This window comes from Lepidothrix coronata, unplaced genomic scaffold, assembly GCF_001604755.1.
Source record: "Lepidothrix coronata isolate B3197 unplaced genomic scaffold, Lepidothrix_coronata-1.0 Scaffold116, whole genome shotgun sequence".
NCBI classification, from domain to species: domain Eukaryota; kingdom Metazoa; phylum Chordata; class Aves; order Passeriformes; family Pipridae; genus Lepidothrix; species Lepidothrix coronata.
In genome coordinates this window covers 39,537-56,768 of record NW_016690296.1, presented here as the reverse complement: position 1 = coordinate 56,768, position 17,232 = coordinate 39,537, and the positions used below count along the sequence as shown (strand labels likewise).

At 47.3% G+C, this 17,232-nt stretch overlaps 2 protein-coding genes across 4 annotated transcripts in view; one reads left to right on the top strand and one right to left on the bottom strand.

Moving 5' to 3' along the window:
- The window catches only part of AP1AR (adaptor related protein complex 1 associated regulatory protein), a 13,704-nt gene extending 8,166 nt beyond the window's left edge, over nt 1-5,538 (bottom strand). The window contains exons 1-5 of one of the 2 annotated variants that reach the window (XM_017825123.1): nt 5,326-5,538; nt 2,712-2,760; nt 1,523-1,549; nt 758-783; nt 254-350 (exon numbers count right to left, since the gene is read on the bottom strand). In XM_017825123.1, coding sequence (XP_017680612.1) covers nt 254-350; nt 758-783; nt 1,523-1,549; nt 2,712-2,760; nt 5,326-5,402 — 276 coding nt within the window. In that variant the 5' untranslated portion in view covers nt 5,403-5,538. The remainder of the gene's footprint in view (nt 1-253; nt 351-757; nt 784-1,522; nt 1,550-2,711; nt 2,761-5,325) is intronic. The other variant, XM_017825122.1, reaches the window with a different exon arrangement.
- A 1,910-nt stretch (nt 5,539-7,448) lies between these two features.
- Nucleotides 7,449-16,315, top strand: CDKL2 (cyclin dependent kinase like 2). Of its 2 annotated transcripts, XM_017825120.1 has the most exons (13): nt 7,449-7,756; nt 9,843-10,037; nt 10,290-10,468; nt 10,607-10,719; nt 10,897-11,036; nt 11,342-11,430; nt 11,921-12,047; nt 12,851-13,116; nt 13,267-13,357; nt 14,137-14,248; nt 14,350-14,456; nt 14,744-14,832; nt 15,299-16,315. In XM_017825120.1, the coding sequence occupies exons 1-12, from the start codon at nt 7,589-7,591 to the stop codon at nt 14,801-14,803; spliced, it is 1,647 nt and encodes a 548-aa protein (XP_017680609.1). In that variant the 5' UTR covers nt 7,449-7,588; the 3' UTR covers nt 14,804-14,832; nt 15,299-16,315. The 2 variants fall into 2 exon arrangements, with proteins under 2 accessions (XP_017680609.1, XP_017680610.1); XM_017825121.1 differs by lacking the exon at nt 14,744-14,832.
- The last annotated feature ends 917 nt before the right edge of the window (nt 16,316-17,232 follow it).

Below are 17,232 nucleotides of genomic sequence, written 5' to 3'. Positions count from 1 at the left end.
ATACTCCCCATTAAAAATAATAAAAAAAAAAGGTTAAATTTAACAGATCCTGGTCAGAAACCCGGCCTGTTCATTCCATTTTTCAGCTAAGAGGGTATTAAGAAGAAGCCATCTGTGTTTATGGACACTAAAAAAGTACCGACTGCTGACCAAAATCCAGTTGTTCCGTGGACTCTCCTGGCGTTCATGGTTGATTTTAACTCTTTTTAAAAGGAAACCCATCCCTACTGGACTAGTCACTGTAACCACTCACCTCTGACTGCAGCTTCAGATCAACAGCCCTCTGCTTTTCAGCAATGGAGTCGTAGTGTCTCTCTTTCAAGTCAGCAATTTCTTCCTCGGTCAGAGGTCTGAAAGCAGGGGAGAAACACAGAAAGGCTCCATCTATAATTCATGCATGACAAGCCTAATTTGCTCTTTAACATATCCATGTGGCCATTCCTGACTGGCCCTTCTGTGCAGATCCAACGAGCTGTTCCTCCTGAGAACAGAGCTCCAAAGTTCCAGCTCACTCAGGGCAGTGCTGTCTCTCCTTATTATTACTATATATATATATTATTTATATCTTTATGGGAAGCATATTTTCAAAACCTTTGCTAAGAGAACTACTGGAACAGAACAATTACTATCACTGCAGTATAAATCTCCCTTTTTCCTTACTTGTTTTCACCCCTTGTTTGTCCCTTACTTCATTTTGTTTATCACAGAGGGGAAGCAGAGGGAAGAGAAGGGGAGGTCCTGAACCTCCAAGTCTTACCTGTGACTGCTTCCTGGGCTTTCTCCCTGTTAAAATTAAAAAAAAAAAAAAAGCACCAATGTGAAATCACAGTTTCTCCCATATATTGATTCTACAATTAGGGGGGGAAAAATGCAGTTTTCATTTGGAATTAAAAATAATCTTGCTATGCAATCAACTGAAGTGGCTGACTAAGTGAAACAAGTAAGTACATCCAACTGAAAATAAATATTCTGGTGGTGTATTTCGGGAACCAAACTATCAGTCCTCGTGTTTTTAAATACATTGAAAACGTGATGTGTGCCCTGCCCATCAACAGGCTGTGTTAAACTTTTAAGAGTGAAGTTTTAAGGTCAAGTTCAACCAGTTTACCCATAATTGGAAAGACAGAGCATTCCCAAAAATTTCCTTAGTCAAGCCACCCAGGTCCATTTATGCTCTCAGGCAGAGAGCACTTGGCTGAGTTTTGCACAAGAGTTATACCAGGAGCAAATTCTGCTTTAAGTCTTCCCAAACACACTTTCCCCCCCCCTTCTTCTTTTTGCCTTCCCAAAGTCCACAGCACTCTCTTCCTGAAAGAGTTACTTCCCATATTCCCCCCCCCAAAAAAAATCTCTTCTCTTAGATCTTCATCCACACTGTTAAATACTCATTCCCAGAGCAAGGACAACTTGAAGGATAAAACCCCCTGTGATATAAGTCAAGAACACAGCGGGAGGAAGATTCACATCTTGGAACCGCTTTTAAGGATTATCTGAGGTTTCCCAGGATTCTCCAGGTACCCACCTCATCACTTTCCACGAGGTTCTCAAACTGCAGAGAAAAAGAAAGGAAATAATCTTTACAATTCAATATAACAAGCCACTACAGACATACAGCAAATATGATTACCCATGTCATTTGTCTTTTTAAAACATAAATTTGAAATAAATTTAAAACACTCCGATGATGAGTGGGACTGTTAACAGCATTTATGAAAGTCTCTAATTTTAGAGGAATTATTACTTTCAGAGTAGGACCTGCCTTCTTAGCAACGTTTCTTTTCTTAAATATTACGTTCTCCCAAAAGGAGAAGAGTCCAAATTAAAAACCAAAGCATTCTACGCTGCACAAACCTGCCCAGCAGAAGCTCAGCTATCACGTTAAAAAATAAGCAAACAGAAATTATCTGTACTGTTCTTAGTACAGTCATCTTAAATTTAGTCAGGTCAGTACCCACAGCAAGTACCTCCTTATTGACCTAAAAATCTGGGAGGAGAACAAAACCTTCTTTTCCCCATCCTATTTCTGCGGCAGGAACAGCCTCTCACAACTGGAAGTTGTCCACCAAAACAGGAATCCTCCACCACGTACATCTGCCCCCTTTCTTGAAAGCATTAATTTCAGTAATTAATGTTATCCCCAGTAACGGGGGCAATCTGAACGGCCCAGGACTTCCAGACCATACAGAACACTCACAGAAAATAAACCAGGTTATTATTCCAAGAATCTCAGCTTAATGCAAACTAACCTCACACTCCCCTGGGCAAAAAGGGGGGAAATTTGGAGGCCGAGAAAGGACCCCCCCCACAGCGAACAAACTGTAAGGGAACCCCATCAGGTTCTTTCTGTACAATCTGATTCATGATCCTGCAATCAAGAACTAAATATTCTGCACTTGAGACAAGCAGAAAAATCACTCCCAACACAGCAGAGGTGACAGATGCAACAGGCAGACTATGGAACGCTCTGGTGATGAGTATCAGATCATAACAGATACTTCTCTTTCTTCCAAATAATAGATGCAAGAGAGATGATGTATTCATGTTCTGAGGTGCTGTGAGGACCACTATATGTCACCCAGTGCAGCATCAATTTGGTCTGGAATAACCCAGAATGCTTCAGTGTTCATAAACTGCAAAAAGTGTTAAAGGGCATTGCTGGGATTCAGCTTTTCCCACTTTTTCTTGCATCACTATAAATTGTAAGCACTCACCTCTATAGTGAAGTGTTCTCCTGTTGAACACGTTCTAAAATACTTGGATCTGGAAAAAGAAGTAGGCAGTTACACTACAGAAGAGCCTTCAATACACAGCAGAAGGAAAATGAGCCCGAGAGTTTAAAATAGCTTTTAAAATATGCTTAAGGAAGTATAAAATAACCACAAAATCTTCAGGTGTTCAACAAATTGACTCGTTAACCTGAGCTCGGCGTCGCTACCACAGTGGAAAGAGGCAAAAGCATGTAAACGTTTTCTGTAGAACTGGAGAAAAAAACTAAAACCCTCACGAGATGAAATCATTTATCAAGATGCTGGACTTGACATTTACAGACTGTCAGCGTGTTCTGCAATCCCTTTAATACATTTTTTTTCCCCTCGAAAAACAGGATTCCAGGCCATTTCTGAAAATGCTGTTGCTCGTCATGGCACTTAACTCTTTCCAGGCACCCTGTACAACATCAGTGTTCAACAACACACCTTGGCACAGCTACAAGGCTGCACCTCAGAAAAATGTCTACAAAGAGGTTAAGAAAAAACTTTTCACCTACCAAAAAAACCCCCCAAAAAACTCACTGTCTAATTTTATACAGGGAATCACCTCCTCCTTGCTTCTTTAATCAGAATTCTTCCTGTTTTAATTCTTTTATAGAGGACAGTTAACACTGTCCTCTACAAAACCCAACCCAGTATCACGTTACCTGTGAATACATTTTCACCCAGCCAGAGGGGTTTGGCCATCATCCAGGAGAACACTCAAAAGCAAACACACTTCAGTCCAACATCCATCTCATCGAACTGTTTGGAAAACCAGGGTTTCCAGTTGCAAGTGCTGACTGGTACCAGGAATAAACCCAGGGCCCTCAGGGAGTTCTCCACTTGCACAAAAGATTGTTCAGTACTTGCAACCAACACCTGCTTCCACAATAACAAAATCAACACGCCAGCCAAAGCCTGCATTATTTGAATCGTATCCTGTTTCATCTCCATCTCATTTTCCTTTGGAAGTCAGTTTAGGGAATGTCTCCCCTGGCAACTTGTTGCACAACCCACTCGTTCCTTGTTGCACAACCTTTCCTGCCACTTAAGGAACCGTTTCCAGTGGATTCACTGCTCTGAAACCAGGGGGGAAAGGCCACTTGAATTCATGCACTACATGGCAAGTGCAACTGGGACACGTGGCAGGAACACTTTACAGCACCAGGCGTTAGGTAAATTATTTCCAAGCTCACAACCACACGAGCTTCAAAGACCTGAAGTTATTAGAAAGATTAACTTTACAGCACTCCATACATATATATATATATGTATTTTAAGCACAGTTCCAAGTAAGGCAACTTATAATCTTGCAGGTTATCAAAACACTTGTTAAAAACTCTATACTTAATTATTTAACTGGGAGTTTATTTCTTGCATTCGAATCTTGGAACATCTAAAAATAATGAAACTGGGAGGGGGGAGAGGGCTCTGAGTGATTAAAATAATCCTGAAGTTGATAAGCTGCATTATTACATTATGCTGTTCCAGAAGTAGCCAAATGTGCATAATTTTGTAGCAATGTAATTTGCAGATTTGGGGTATTGGCCTATGAGTGGAGACTGTGCAAAAAACATGTGGGGGAAGAACCTTTCAAGCATTATCTGTTTTTTTTTTCAGAACACAAGAAAGTGCTGCCTGCTGTCAAGGCATTTCAGATGTTCTCCTACCCTCTGCTAGGGTACTAAAAATACAAGCAGGTATCCTCTACACACACTGCCCTGGTTTTTCACCCAGTTCTCTGAGAGGCAGCTTGTCTTGAAGCCCTTTTAGGAGAAGGCGAGACTTGCCTGCCAGAGCCGATGTGAAATAAGAGGCCACGGGTTTGCAGCATGTAAAATGCTCAGCGTGTCTGTCTAGAACTACTTCTGTCCTAACACATCAAAAATAAGCAATAGGTAGATATCAAATACTGGTCGGTATATGGAAAAAAACAAAAACAAGTTTGTTTTTTTACAGGTAGGATTTCCTTCCCGTTTGCACACTTCTTTTCCATGAGCTGGCCGCTGCAGAATGAAACCGGGGTTACACGTTTACAAGAGCTATGAAGAGACATGAGTTCATTCCAACCATTCTGCGAGAGATATGAGTTCATCCGAACCCTTCTGCTCCCGATTTACCCCAACAGCGCCTCAGCCTCTGACTCACAGAGCGGACGAGCTCCCACTGCAGAAAACCGGGTGTTTTTCCACCCCAAAACCACGGCCGCCCGCACAGGTTTCGGGAGCTGACCCGAAAAACCTTCCCAAGCGTCTCCTGCCGGAAAAACAACACTGCTGGAACGGGTAAGGAGCCGGTTACCCTGGAAGTGCATTACCCCCGACCGCACAAACCGCACGGAGCCCAGCGGGCTCCCCGGCGCCTCCATCCACCTCCATCCCCCCGGGATGCCGCGGCTCCCTGCGGGAAGGGGCGAGGGGCTGCGGGGGCGACGCGATGCGACCTCTGGGTGCGCCCCGCAGCCCTGTGACCCCCCTCCTGCCCCTCGGGGGCCCCCGGGAAGGCGGGGCCGGGCTGTGCCGGCACCTCCCCGCCCCGGGGAGGGGAAAGGGGCAGCCGCGGTCCCCCCGCTCACCCTCCGCCGCGCTGCAGCCGGCCCGCGTCCCTCCGGAAGAACAGCCCGCAGCACCACTGCGCCCAGCAGTTCCCCATCGCATCCTGCTGGGAACAGCTCCTCCTCCTCCTCCTCCTCCTCCCTTCCCGCCGGGCTCAAGCCGCCCCGGCCATCGGGATGGGCGGCCGCGGACCCCCGGGAACAAAGGGCCGGCACAGCCTCATGGCTGCGCAGGGGCGGGCGATGCTGCTCGCCCCGGCCGCCGGCACCGCCCACGGCTCCGGCATCACATCGGCATCAGCCCGCCCCGAACCCGGCACCGCCCCGAACCCGGCTTTCCCCGGGCTCCTCGGAGGTGGGAGGGGCTCCGCGTAGCCTGTGTTTGAAAAGGAGAGTTAAAAAAAAAAATGTTACAGGGTTCCCGTGGTCAGGGTGAGAAAGCGTCGCCACGGTTTGGAGAAGGAGGAACCCGGTTCAAGGTCCCTGTTGTTATGAGAGGAAAAAAAGGGTTTCTCCCCCGTTAATCAAGCCTGGACTCGGTCAGTGCCATTGAGGTACCACCAGACTGCCAAACATACCTGGAACACGGGCACTGTAAGGTTTAGCAAGGTATCTCATCCATTCTTCAGGCTCTCGGGCTTTAAACTATAGCACCACACTGACACATGGAATCACAGAATCCTGGGAGGGACCTTAAAGCTCATCCAGTTCTGGCTTGGCTCCCTGACACCTTCCGCTATCCCAGGCTGCTCCAAGCCCCATCCAGCCTGGCCTTGGACACTTCCAGGGTCGGGGCAGCCACAGCTTCTCTGGGCAACCTGTGCCAGGGCCTCACCACCCTCACAGAGAAGAATGTTTTTCCTAATATCCAATTTAACACTGCTCTTTTTCTGTTTGAATCCATCCCCCTTTGTCCATGACAAGTTAATGGTGACATTGTATACGTGTGGTTTGTTCCTTTCATTTGATGGATCCAAAAGTATCTCAGGGGTGGAGGAGTTAATTGGATTCCAAGTCAGCTCTCCATTAGCAGCACGGGACAGATGCCAGGACCCAGAGAAGGCACTTGCTACTGATGAGCAGGAGAAGGTAGGAGGAATATAATAAATCAATGCCCCCTGAGCTCTGATATTTTTTCGCCCCCCTGGAAATGTGAGGTCAGCCTGGAAAGGTTCATTACAGTAATTGCATGCAGAGAGTGAGGATGAAGGTGAAGGAGACGTGAAAACAACCAAGAATTAGTTGCAGAAGGTGACTCATATCGATGTGACTCAAGAGAAATGCAGTAAAGGTTCCAGAAAGTATCATTGGGATATATATGATGCCTCCATTTCCTGGGGAATTGGCGTTTTTGGCAAGGCATATATTGTTCCTCTCCCAAAGAGGGATGTTGCAGCAGTTCCAGCCTGAGAGGTGCCCATAAATTTCTTCAGAGAAATTGGACACCTCTTTTTCTACAGTACCCTCAGCTGTGAAATGGAGGCCACCAAACCGAGGAGAGAATATCGGGAATATCCACATGGAATGTCTTTGTTTCTGCAGCCTCTGGTTGTGTTTTCCTACACGTGTCCTGCCGTGCCACTCCTGTCCAGGGCAAGACAAGTCACTGTGAGCAGAAGACCGTCATGTGCTGCTACATCCGTGGCTGGATGGAAAGAACAAGAGGAAGTTGGATTAAGAATATCTTGGATGAAGTCTCCGTCAGTAAACACACAGGGATGCTTCAGCTTTCCTGCCTCCTGAAGGGTTCGTGCCTGGTGTTAAGTTGCAGGTAGTATGTGCAGAAACTGCCATCTTTTTAAGACAAAACGCACAGCAAGGGCACTGGCACAGACATCTAAATCTAAAAGCAAATTATTCCGCCTTTTCCATGGCCGCATCCTTGGCAACATCAGCAGCCTCCCAGCAGCACAGGGGGAATAGTTCAGTGTTTTTCAGGCTGCCTTTTAACGCGGCGCTCTGCTCAAAAGTGCAAGGTTGCTTTAGCCATTTCTCCTTTACGTGCCTTACTGGCTTTATGCAAGCGAGCTTTATAACGTTTTATATTCATAATATTTTATAAGGCCCGTTTTCTTTTTTACTCTTTGTGAGCCAAGCAGGTTTCCACGCAGGCTTTTGCGACAGGCGGGGCGCGGCGGCGCTTTACGGCGGGCCGTTGCCCCGGCGACGCCGCGCTGGACCGGGGGCCGAGGCCATCCCGGGTCCCTCCATCCCGGTCCAGTCGCTGCATCCCGGTCCGGCCTCTCCAGCCGGGTCCGGGCCCTCCAGACGGGTCCCTCCGGCCATGGAGAAGTACCAGGTGCTGGGGCTGGTGGGGGAAGGCAGCTACGGGGTGGTGACCAAGTGCAGGAACAGGGAGAGCGGGCAGATCGTGGCCGTCAAGAAGTTCCTGGAGAGCGAGGACGACGCGGCGGTGAGGAAGATCGCCGTGAGGGAGATCAAGCTGCTCAAGGTGGGCCGCCCGGGGGGGGCCCTTTTTAATGGCCTCGTGTTTAAAATGTTAAGGGTTTTCTGCTTTAAACTCGTGGCTCCGCGTTCAGCCCCTCCTTCACACTCCTTCGGCTTTTTTTTTGTCGCAGCGCAGCGTCTTGTCAGCTTCTGGTCGTCGCTTACGGCGTATTAACTAACGAAATCCAAGCCGAAAGAGGCTCGATTTGGCCCTGTTTGTATTTCCCTGGATTAATTCAGCCTTTTGCGTCGTAGCCTTGCGAGAGCTGCTTTCCCCTTTGCCTGGGTGCCGTGCTGGATATTCACCCGGCGAATCCTGGATTGGAAGAGTCTTGTTTATGTGCCCGGTGTTCAGCGGGGAAAAGCTCGAGGTCTCTGTTGCCTCCTGGTGGTAACTGCGACCCCCCTGTTTTGTCCCGAATTCTTGTTCTGGCTGCTGTGAATCAGCCGAAAATGAAAGAAAGCTGAGCTTTTAACACCTGCAGGTGAACGGTGACCTGCGTCTGTGACACCAGACTGGGGGGTGCCGGTGTCACCTGATACGGAAAAATGCTTCTAGGGAAGTTTTCCTTTATTTTCTTTTATTCGTGGCACTTTCCTGCCAGGTGAAAGGCTGGAGGAGGACAGGTGTCAGATTCCCTGAACCTTACCGATCCACATGTAGTCCTTTGCTGTTGGAGTGTGGGATTTGCCTGGTATCGGTATTGTAGTGACAGGACAGGGGGGGATGGATTCAAACTAGAAGAAAGTAGGTTTAGATTGGATATTAGAAAGAAAGTCTTCCCTGTGAGGGTGGGGAGGCCCTGGCACAGGTTGCCCAGAGAAGCTGTGGCTGCCCCATCCCTGGGAGTGTTTAAAGGCCAGGTGGGATGGAGCTCGGAGCAACCTGGGTTAGTGGAGGGTGGGAATTCTAAACGTTGGGACATAGATGTGTCTGGTGAAGAAATGAAGAAAAGCCTTATTACACTTGGAGTGCATCCAGGCTTTTCCTCTGATGTGGGGACTTGCAGAGGTGGGAATACAGGCAAAGTATTCCCTGTGTCCTGCCCTCTTAGCTGCCACAAGTGTCTCTTCCTAAATCTACCAGATTATATAGTCTCTGTGCTCTGAAGGGAAAAAAAGTGATGTTTGCCATCACTGCAAGAACTGCAGAATCTTAGAGATGTATGTGCTGGACCTTGAGACACATCCAGCAGCTCCAGGTATTATCCCCTCAAACACTTCTAAAGTGGATCTGTGTGAGCCTGGATTGTTCCTGATCTGTCGGGCTCGCTGAGTCACTGAGTCAGAGCACGTAGCACCTCCCAGGTGTGTTGGGAATTAACTTGTTTTCCTGGGTAAGTGGAATCTTAGCAAGGGGAACACTTCCATATATAGCTCTGTAAGGGTGGCCTCTCACAGTGAAAGCAAATAGCTGAAGATTCAGTCTGTTTGTGGTTTCTTCCCTTGCTCCTTGTGAACCTGATTTTATTTATTCATCTTTCGTTTCTCTTTTCTTGTTCTGGAGTTTGGGCAGAAAATGTAACTGCAGCTAAAACCAGCAAAACCTCTTCAGGTCTCCTGTACTGGGAATAAACAATTCCTGAGAAGAGAGTTCGTCCTTTTAAAATTCTTCTCTTTTTCAGACCTTCCAGGTAATCTGGGCAGACCCAGGTGCAGGTTGGCTGGCACTGCCTCTGGACTGGCAGAGCTTCCCCTTCAATTCCCCGTGCTCTGCAGTCCTTTTTCATCTCCCTCAGTGAGATCCCTGGGCTCTGGTGCTGCCTCCAGGCAGCCTCTGGTGATATTTCCCTGCCAGGCTCCAGCTAATAAATAACTGTGCACTGGAGTGTGGCCTGTTGTGTTGGTGTGGGATAAATGTGTAACAAATTGGGGGTGGATTCTTGGGGGTGTAGCAAATTGGGGCTGGGGCTGGTCAGAACGTGATGACAAAATAACTGGAAAATACAGTTCCCTTCCCCCTCCCCCCCTCACTTTTTACTTAAGTTGCATTTTTTGGCAAAGTCCCAGCTGGGTTGGAGTTAAAAGTCTCCATTCTTTCCTGTTATAAACCATCCAGCTCTCACTAAATATTCCCTGTTTTATTACAGCAACTCAGGCATGAGAATCTGGTGAACCTGCTGGAGGTGTGCAAGAGGAAGAAACGATGGTATCTGGTGTTTGAATTTGTGGATCACACAGTGCTCGATGACCTGGAGGCGTCTCCCAACGGCCTGGACTACGACAGGGTTCGGAAATACTTATTCCAGATTACCAGAGGAATTGCCTTTTGTCACAGTCATAATGTAAGTACGTGCCAGGAATCAGCTCAGCAGTGAAAAGAAATAGATACAGAAGCATATATTCAGCTATATATTAAAACTTACAGAAACAAAGCTTTGGCTGAAAAGGCAGAGAGTTACATAAAATAAATGTTTCTGAAGTTAGGGGTTCTGTAATTTTCTACCCGAGCGTGAGAAACCTGCGGTTTTTGCTGAGCCAGTCAGTTTGCTATGTACAAATGGGGAATTTGTCTCGACTTGCTTTCCCCTGTGCAGATAATCCATCGGGATATTAAGCCAGAGAACATCCTGGTTTCCCAGTCGGGAGTTGTGAAGCTTTGCGACTTCGGATTTGCCCGTCCCTTGGCAGCTTCCGGGGAAGTTTACACGGAGTACGTGGCGACCCGGTGGTACAGAGCTCCAGAGCTGCTGGTGGGAGACAGCAAGTATGGCAAGTAAGTCTGGCCTGTGAGGCTGTGAAGGGTTGTGGGGAGCAGGGAGGGAGTGCTCCATCTTCTCCACCGCCTCAGCCTTTGGAACAAAGCAACGAACGAAGCCGTGCTGAGCCGGGATGGTGTTGTTTTTATTCCCAGGGCTGTGGACGTGTGGGCTATTGGCTCCCTGATAACAGAAATGCTTACAGGAGAGCCCCTTTTCCCTGGAGATTCAGACATTGACCAGCTCTACCATATCACCAAATGCCTGGGTAAGAACAGCCTAGTGCCTGCTCAGGAGTGAAGGGATCAAATTTGTTTTGAAGGGTGGGAAAGGAACAACCCAGACTGGAGCCTCACAGTAATGCTGACCCAGTATTTCAGCCTCTCAAATCTTTCACCGTCCTCTATTTTTTTTCCATGTGGCTGCTTCGTTTGTGTGATTCCAGGTAATTTAATTCCAAGGCACCAAGAGTTATTCTATAAAAATCCCCTCTTTGCTGGCATGAGGCTGCCTGAGGTGAAGGAGGTGGAATCTCTGGACAAACGCTATCCCAAGCTCTCTGCTGCCGTGCTGGATTTAACCAAGGTAATTAACTGTTCCTACGGACATTCCTCTGTTTACTTGTCCTTCACCTTGTGCAGATGAGTACAGGGCTATTAAAGTGCCTTTCTCTCAGCTCCCCATGCAGTGAGCAACTCCTTGGATTGGCAGCTTAGCGAGGGCTGCGAGGATACCACAGTCCTGGGTGATGGGGGGCACTCAGCCCTCACCTCCCGAGCCAGAGGGATCGCTGCATATCCTCCAGGGAGGAGCCTTGTTCTTACCCTCTCTCAGGCAGGATAAAGCCTTGGTTTCATGCCTGATTTCTCACGTTCACGTTGGTTTGACAGGAGTGTTTGCAGATCGACCCGGACAAAAGACCGTCCTGCGCCGAACTCTTGCAGCACAATTTCTTTAACCAGGACGGGTTTGCTGAGAGGTAAAGCAGCTCATTTCTTGCTCAGAGCAGCCTCAGGAGGTGAAGCAGTTGTGCTCTTAGATGGCACGCTGGCTTTGCAGAGCTGAGAGCTACTGAATGTCTTGGGATTCTTGTTTGGGTTTGGCCTTCCTGGAAATAGGAGAACAGTTGGAAGGGAACACGTGGCAGTGGCACGTTCACCTTGTTGTGACATTAATTCCCCAGTGTCACAGCATTTTGGGCAGTACAGTTTAACACTATATTCACTCTCTGCATCTACTCCAGACTGGGATACAAGCACCTTTGTTGCTGCAATGTGAAAAATGTATGCTTAAGATTTTATTTATTTTAAGGTATACATCATATTTAGCTTCCTACTAGTCAGAAAGCATGTTTTGTTTGGTTGCTTAAAAGTCTGTGGGGGCCTGGGCTGAACAACTGATGATGGTGTTAAGTTTACCAGAAGCCCTTTTATTTATTTTTTTTTTCTTTATCCTTACTTGGAATGTAGGTTTACTGAGGAACTTAAATTAAAGATCCAGAAAGATGCCAGAGACCGTCAGTTACAAAAAAAATCCAAAGTCAGCAAAAGGGAGAAAGATGATGTTTTAGAAGAAAGAAAATTATTCAGTGTCCAGGTTGGTCCATCTTTTTTTTTTTTCCCCCAACTGTATTTTGGCTGTATTTCCCCCAACTGTATTTCTTTTTTTTTTTCATGTTTTAAAATCATTATATCAATGTGTGTGTAGCAGTTAAAATTCATAACAAATGGCATGGGAGTCTGCAGGTGGATCTTTGGCCAGTCCCTTGCAGGTGAACTACATGGTGATGCAGTTCCTGGCAATACAGAGCTGAAGGGAGAAACAGTGGGGAAGCATGTTGAATCATGGAGACATGCTCTATGCTGCTGTTTACCTGTTTTAAAGCCCTGTCTCCAAATTGAAAATTAAAAAAAAATATTAAAAGTTAAAAATTTTGAAAGTTTAAAAATTGAAAATTAAAAAATTAAAAATAAAAAAATTAAAAATCAAAATTTTAAAAAATTAAAATAGTTAAAAAATTAAAAATGAAATATTTTGTTTACAATTGGGTAGTAAGGAGGCTTCAGAATGACTTTGAGGTGACATTGGGCCCAATTTTTATTTAATTTCTTTGGAAGTGGCACAGGATGTGGCTGCTCTTCCTCCATCATTCCTGATTCCGTTCTGAAGTAGCTTTATTTACAGAGGGTGCTGGAACCCTGACAAGTTTCCTCCTGTTTGATGGAAACCAGAGGTTTTCTAATAAAAACAGTTCCATCTCCATCAGATCCTTGCGGAATCGCGCGTGTTTAGGTTTAGGCTTTTGACTTTTTTTTTTTTTGTCCCCCTGTATGTGCTGCTGCAAGCTGCTTTTTTAACATGACAGGAAGGGAAAGGTGATGCTTTATCTTCCCAAACAGGATTTTGGCCCAAGGAGCAGAGAGGAGAAGCTGTTGAAGACGAAGCGCTCTAAAGCCGATGCAGAGAAAACAGACCGATGCTCCAACCTGAGCTTCCTCTACGACAGCGCCGTCAACCCGTTCAAAATCAGCCCTCAGACCAGCCTGAAAGATTCCAGCAGCAGCTTGGACTACGCCAAGAACCCGGGCATAGTGATCCCTCCCATCAACCAGAACTTTTCTCCTACCTTTGGGATGGGCCCCGTGCCCGGGAGCCTTAATTACAGGTATGGGAGCAGAGCTAGGAGGGCTCCATCATCCCTGTTGCTGAGGGACTGGGATGTGGGAATGTGACTTTGGGATATCTTGCCTTTGTTGTTTTTACATTTGCCGCCTTACCTCGATTAATACGAAGTTTGGGGCGTTTTTGATTACAGACTTGATGAAAAGAGTAAAAAATACTTGAACCCATTGCTAAAGCAACAGAGGCCTTCTCCTGCAGGCCATTACAGCGTCAGCCTGACACCGGTGAGTCGCCTGTCTTTCCCCTTTGGCAAAGCAAAAATAAAATAAAAGTAAAATTCAGGCCCCAGTTACGTGTTTAATTGTCAAGAATTCCAAATGTTCCATCCTTCACCATTGCTCCCAACTAGAAATGCTCTTTTCTTTGCCCCTTTTTTTCCCTACGGGTTCGTTGTTTGTTATCCTTCGCTAATAGTTATCTTACATAAAACACACTTTGTGTCAAAAAACAACTTTAAATGCTGGAAGCAGTCCAGCACAGGATATCTGTGAGATCTGGAGTATATCCATGGCCTCCTGCCTGGCCAGGAAAAGCAGACCATGTGTGCTGTGGTACTGAAGCAGAAGTGAGGGGTTGGATTTAATGCAGTCAGGGCCTTGTTTAGTCATGTCATAAATGCATTAAAAATTGATAAGGAAAACAAGTGGAATGGAAAGTTTTCCACTGCTCTCTCCGCCTAGGCACGATTCTTTCTGTGTCAGCAAGGAACGTTTGCTTTTTTCCAAATAACTAATCCCAGCCATTCTCCAAGTGGTACACTTTATCTCTCAGAAAGCAGCCTCACTTAGATGATTGTTTTTATTTTTGCTGCTGCTTTTCCATTGTTTATAGTGCATAAATGAGCCTTGAGCAGGTTGAATTCCTTCACACACATCAGAGCCTTTTCTTGTACAAATTCCAGCTGCAGCAGAACACTGCTGGGCTGATGCTTTTTTTAACCTTGAAAATAGCATCATTTTTTTTCTGTGTTTTCATGAGCTGGTCCTTATGCCCTTGATTACAGGTTACTAATGAAAAAAACATCCTTCAGGCGAATAGGAAGAAATGGGAATTCTCCAAGGCAGATGTGCGTTTGCCAGAACTGAATCACCTCCCCGAGCTGAGAGGAGTGGAAGGTAGGAGCTCTGATGTCCTCTAAATAAAACCTGGGTACTAAATAAGTGGCAGTCAGCTCTTGTTTTTACTTCACGCTGCATGCCTTGGTTGTGTTTTGCAGCGTGGCATCCCAGATTTCTGAAGAAGGAAAATAAAACAGTTCCAGAGTCCCGAGTCCCCTCCCTCGCCGCTATCGACCTTCATAACTCGAGCCTGTCCTCGCAGCAGGTATCAAAGCAATAAAATGGTTTGTGTTGCTCTGCATTTGTTTGGTTTGTGACTTTCTGAGCAGCACAGCCCAGGGATTTCCAGTGTGACTCTCAGCAGGAGCTGAACTTGCCTTGGGATCTTAACTGCCTTTTGCTGGGGGAGCATTTGGGAAGTCCGATTTGACCGAAGGACGGATTTGTTTTCAGTTGGCATTTCATGCATCCTTAGGAGGTGGTTTGTGATGGTTCTCTGTATTGATCCTACACTTGCAAATTGATCCTGTCTCTTTCTTTTCCAATTTACAGCAGTCAGGGGCCTTGATGCCAGATGCATCAGAAGCCAGCTTCCCCAGAGTTGAACACTAGCCTTAGGGAGAAGATCCTGCCTGTAAAAGGTGGGCTTTAATTTCTGCTGTAGCCTCCTGACGGCTCCCAGAGGGATAGTTCCATGAACACTTACCTAGCTGGGAAGTACAATAGGAAAATTCTTTTATCTTGGTCAGGACATGTAGCTCTGACAGACCTCTTACTGAGGGCAGTACACGGCTTGCTGTGCCAGGTAAATCATTTTCCCGAGATGAGGGGCTGGGCATTGGTGTTGGAAATGAAGCAGCTCACGAAGTTGGGGTTGGGCAAGCTGATAGAACAACAAAAAAAGGGGAAACTGGCTGCCTGCATGTGAGGAGGGGTAAAAACAATTCGAGTTGTCTGATCTGTGAAGCACAGAAGTGTAAGTGCACAGCTTCAGCAAGGTAAGGATGCGTAATAAATCAAAATAAAGGAAGCCTGTCACCAGGGAGCACCTCTGTGGTTTTGCTAGCCTGTCTGGAATGTCATTCTGCTTTTCTCCTCTTGATACAGGTGACTGAACAGTGGGAACAACCCATCTGAGTTTCCAGGGGCTAAAGCTGCCAGGTCTGTGCAGGCGAGAGGAGGATCCCTTACTGCTGTTGGCACAGTGGACTGCCATGGAAGTGGCTCGGGTCCGGGCCGAGGACAGAGCTCGCACTGCCATTGCTGCTGGATTTCTTGCATGCAAAGAGCCCCTGAGATGGTGGCTTTCTGGCCTAGGGCCAGGCCTTGTCTGAGGAAAGTAGTGGTTGTTGGTGTGTGACAAGGGCAGGAGCTGGCTTGGAGGATTTCCGAGGAAGCTGGGCTTTCTCTTGCCTAACTGCTGCCCGCCTGAGGGGTTTCTTTTTAATGCATAGTGACGAGAGCAGCTGCTGAAATTGTCATATTTTGGTGGGCTGCCTGATCTGGATCGGAAAGCACTTTCGCCTTGACATTGAAGAAAATGTTTGTGCAAGAAATACAACGTTTAAATGTGCAAATCTTCACAGCTGTTCCTTTGAAACCCTTGCTAATGCACGTGTCACTTTGGGTTAGATTCCTTTTCCCTTCCCACCTCTGACCCCATGTTCAGGCGGGGTTTTTTGGGGTGTTTCATGGGGCCTGTTGTCTGGCTGTTGTTAATGGTGCAGAAAGGAATATCGTTGTGGAATACTGAGCTGTGGCACGTGAAATGGCTCAGTAACTGAAGTCATCATTCCTTTAGGTCCCTGGGGGAATGGGACGTGTAAAACTTGACTGGTTTTATCTCATGAGTGTTTGGAAACCCGTTTTTGCTTATCTGCCCTCAGTTTGTGGGTGGTCAGTTCTGTGCTGTCCCTGTGCTGCTCGCAACTCTGTTTTCCATCAGCTGTCACAACTCACATGGTGTCGTTAACTTTGGAGCTTATTTTTCCACAAAATACAGCCTTTCCTATTGATGGATCATGGTAGAAATATCATCTGAACTAACGGTATTTAGGGATTTGTGGCTATGCTGTGTCTTGACATGTACATTTAATTTGTAAATAAAAGGACGTTCCAATTCCAGGCCTGGTCTCCCTATAGTGGGTGCTCCCAGTTGGCCACAGCAGTCAGTCAGGCAGCCATGGGCAAATACAGAGGGGAAGAAGAAGGTTTGGGGCAGGGAGAGTGTTTTTTTTTGCAGGGGGAGTTGTGGGGGGAGTGGAGAAAGACGGGTTTAAGGGGAAGGGTTTGCAATGGGAAGAATGTGGCCAGCGGGTCGAGGGAGGTGATCCTCCCCCTCCATTCTGCCCTAGCAAGGTCACATGTGGAGTGCTGTGTGTGATTCTGGTCTCGACAGTTCAGGAAAGATAAGGAGCTACTGGAGAGGATCCAGCAGAAGCCCCAGAGATGAGGAGGAGAGACTGCAGGAGCTGGGCCTGTTTAAGTCTGGAGAAGACTGAGGGGGTCTCATCAGTCCATACAATTGCTTCAAAGGCAGGTGTGAAGCAGATGGTGTCAAGCGGACGGTGTCAGACTCTCCTCAGTGGTACCCAGCAACAGGACGGGGAGCAACGGCCATGAACTAAACCACAAGAAGTTCCACCTCAACATCAGGAAGAATCACAGGCTATTCTGAGTGGGAGGGCACCCACAACGACCATCGAGTCCATCTCCTGGCCCTACAGGACACGCACACGTGCCTGAGAGCGTTGTCCAAACGCTCCTTGAGCTCTGCCAGGCTTGGGATCCTTTCCACCTCAGCACATCCTGTGATTTCGTCGTGGAGTCTCCCTCTCCGGAGACGTTCCCAACCCACCCGGACGCGTCCCTGTGCCGCCTGCTCCGGGGTGACCCTGCCTTGGGCGGCGGGGGCTCGGACCGGGCGATCCCGACCCGATGCCGGTTGGGATTCAGCGGGCAGGAGAACACAAAGGTTTAGGTTTAGGGTCAGGGGCCGCCGTGCCCCGGAACCGGCCGGTGCGGAAGCGGAAGGGGCGGGC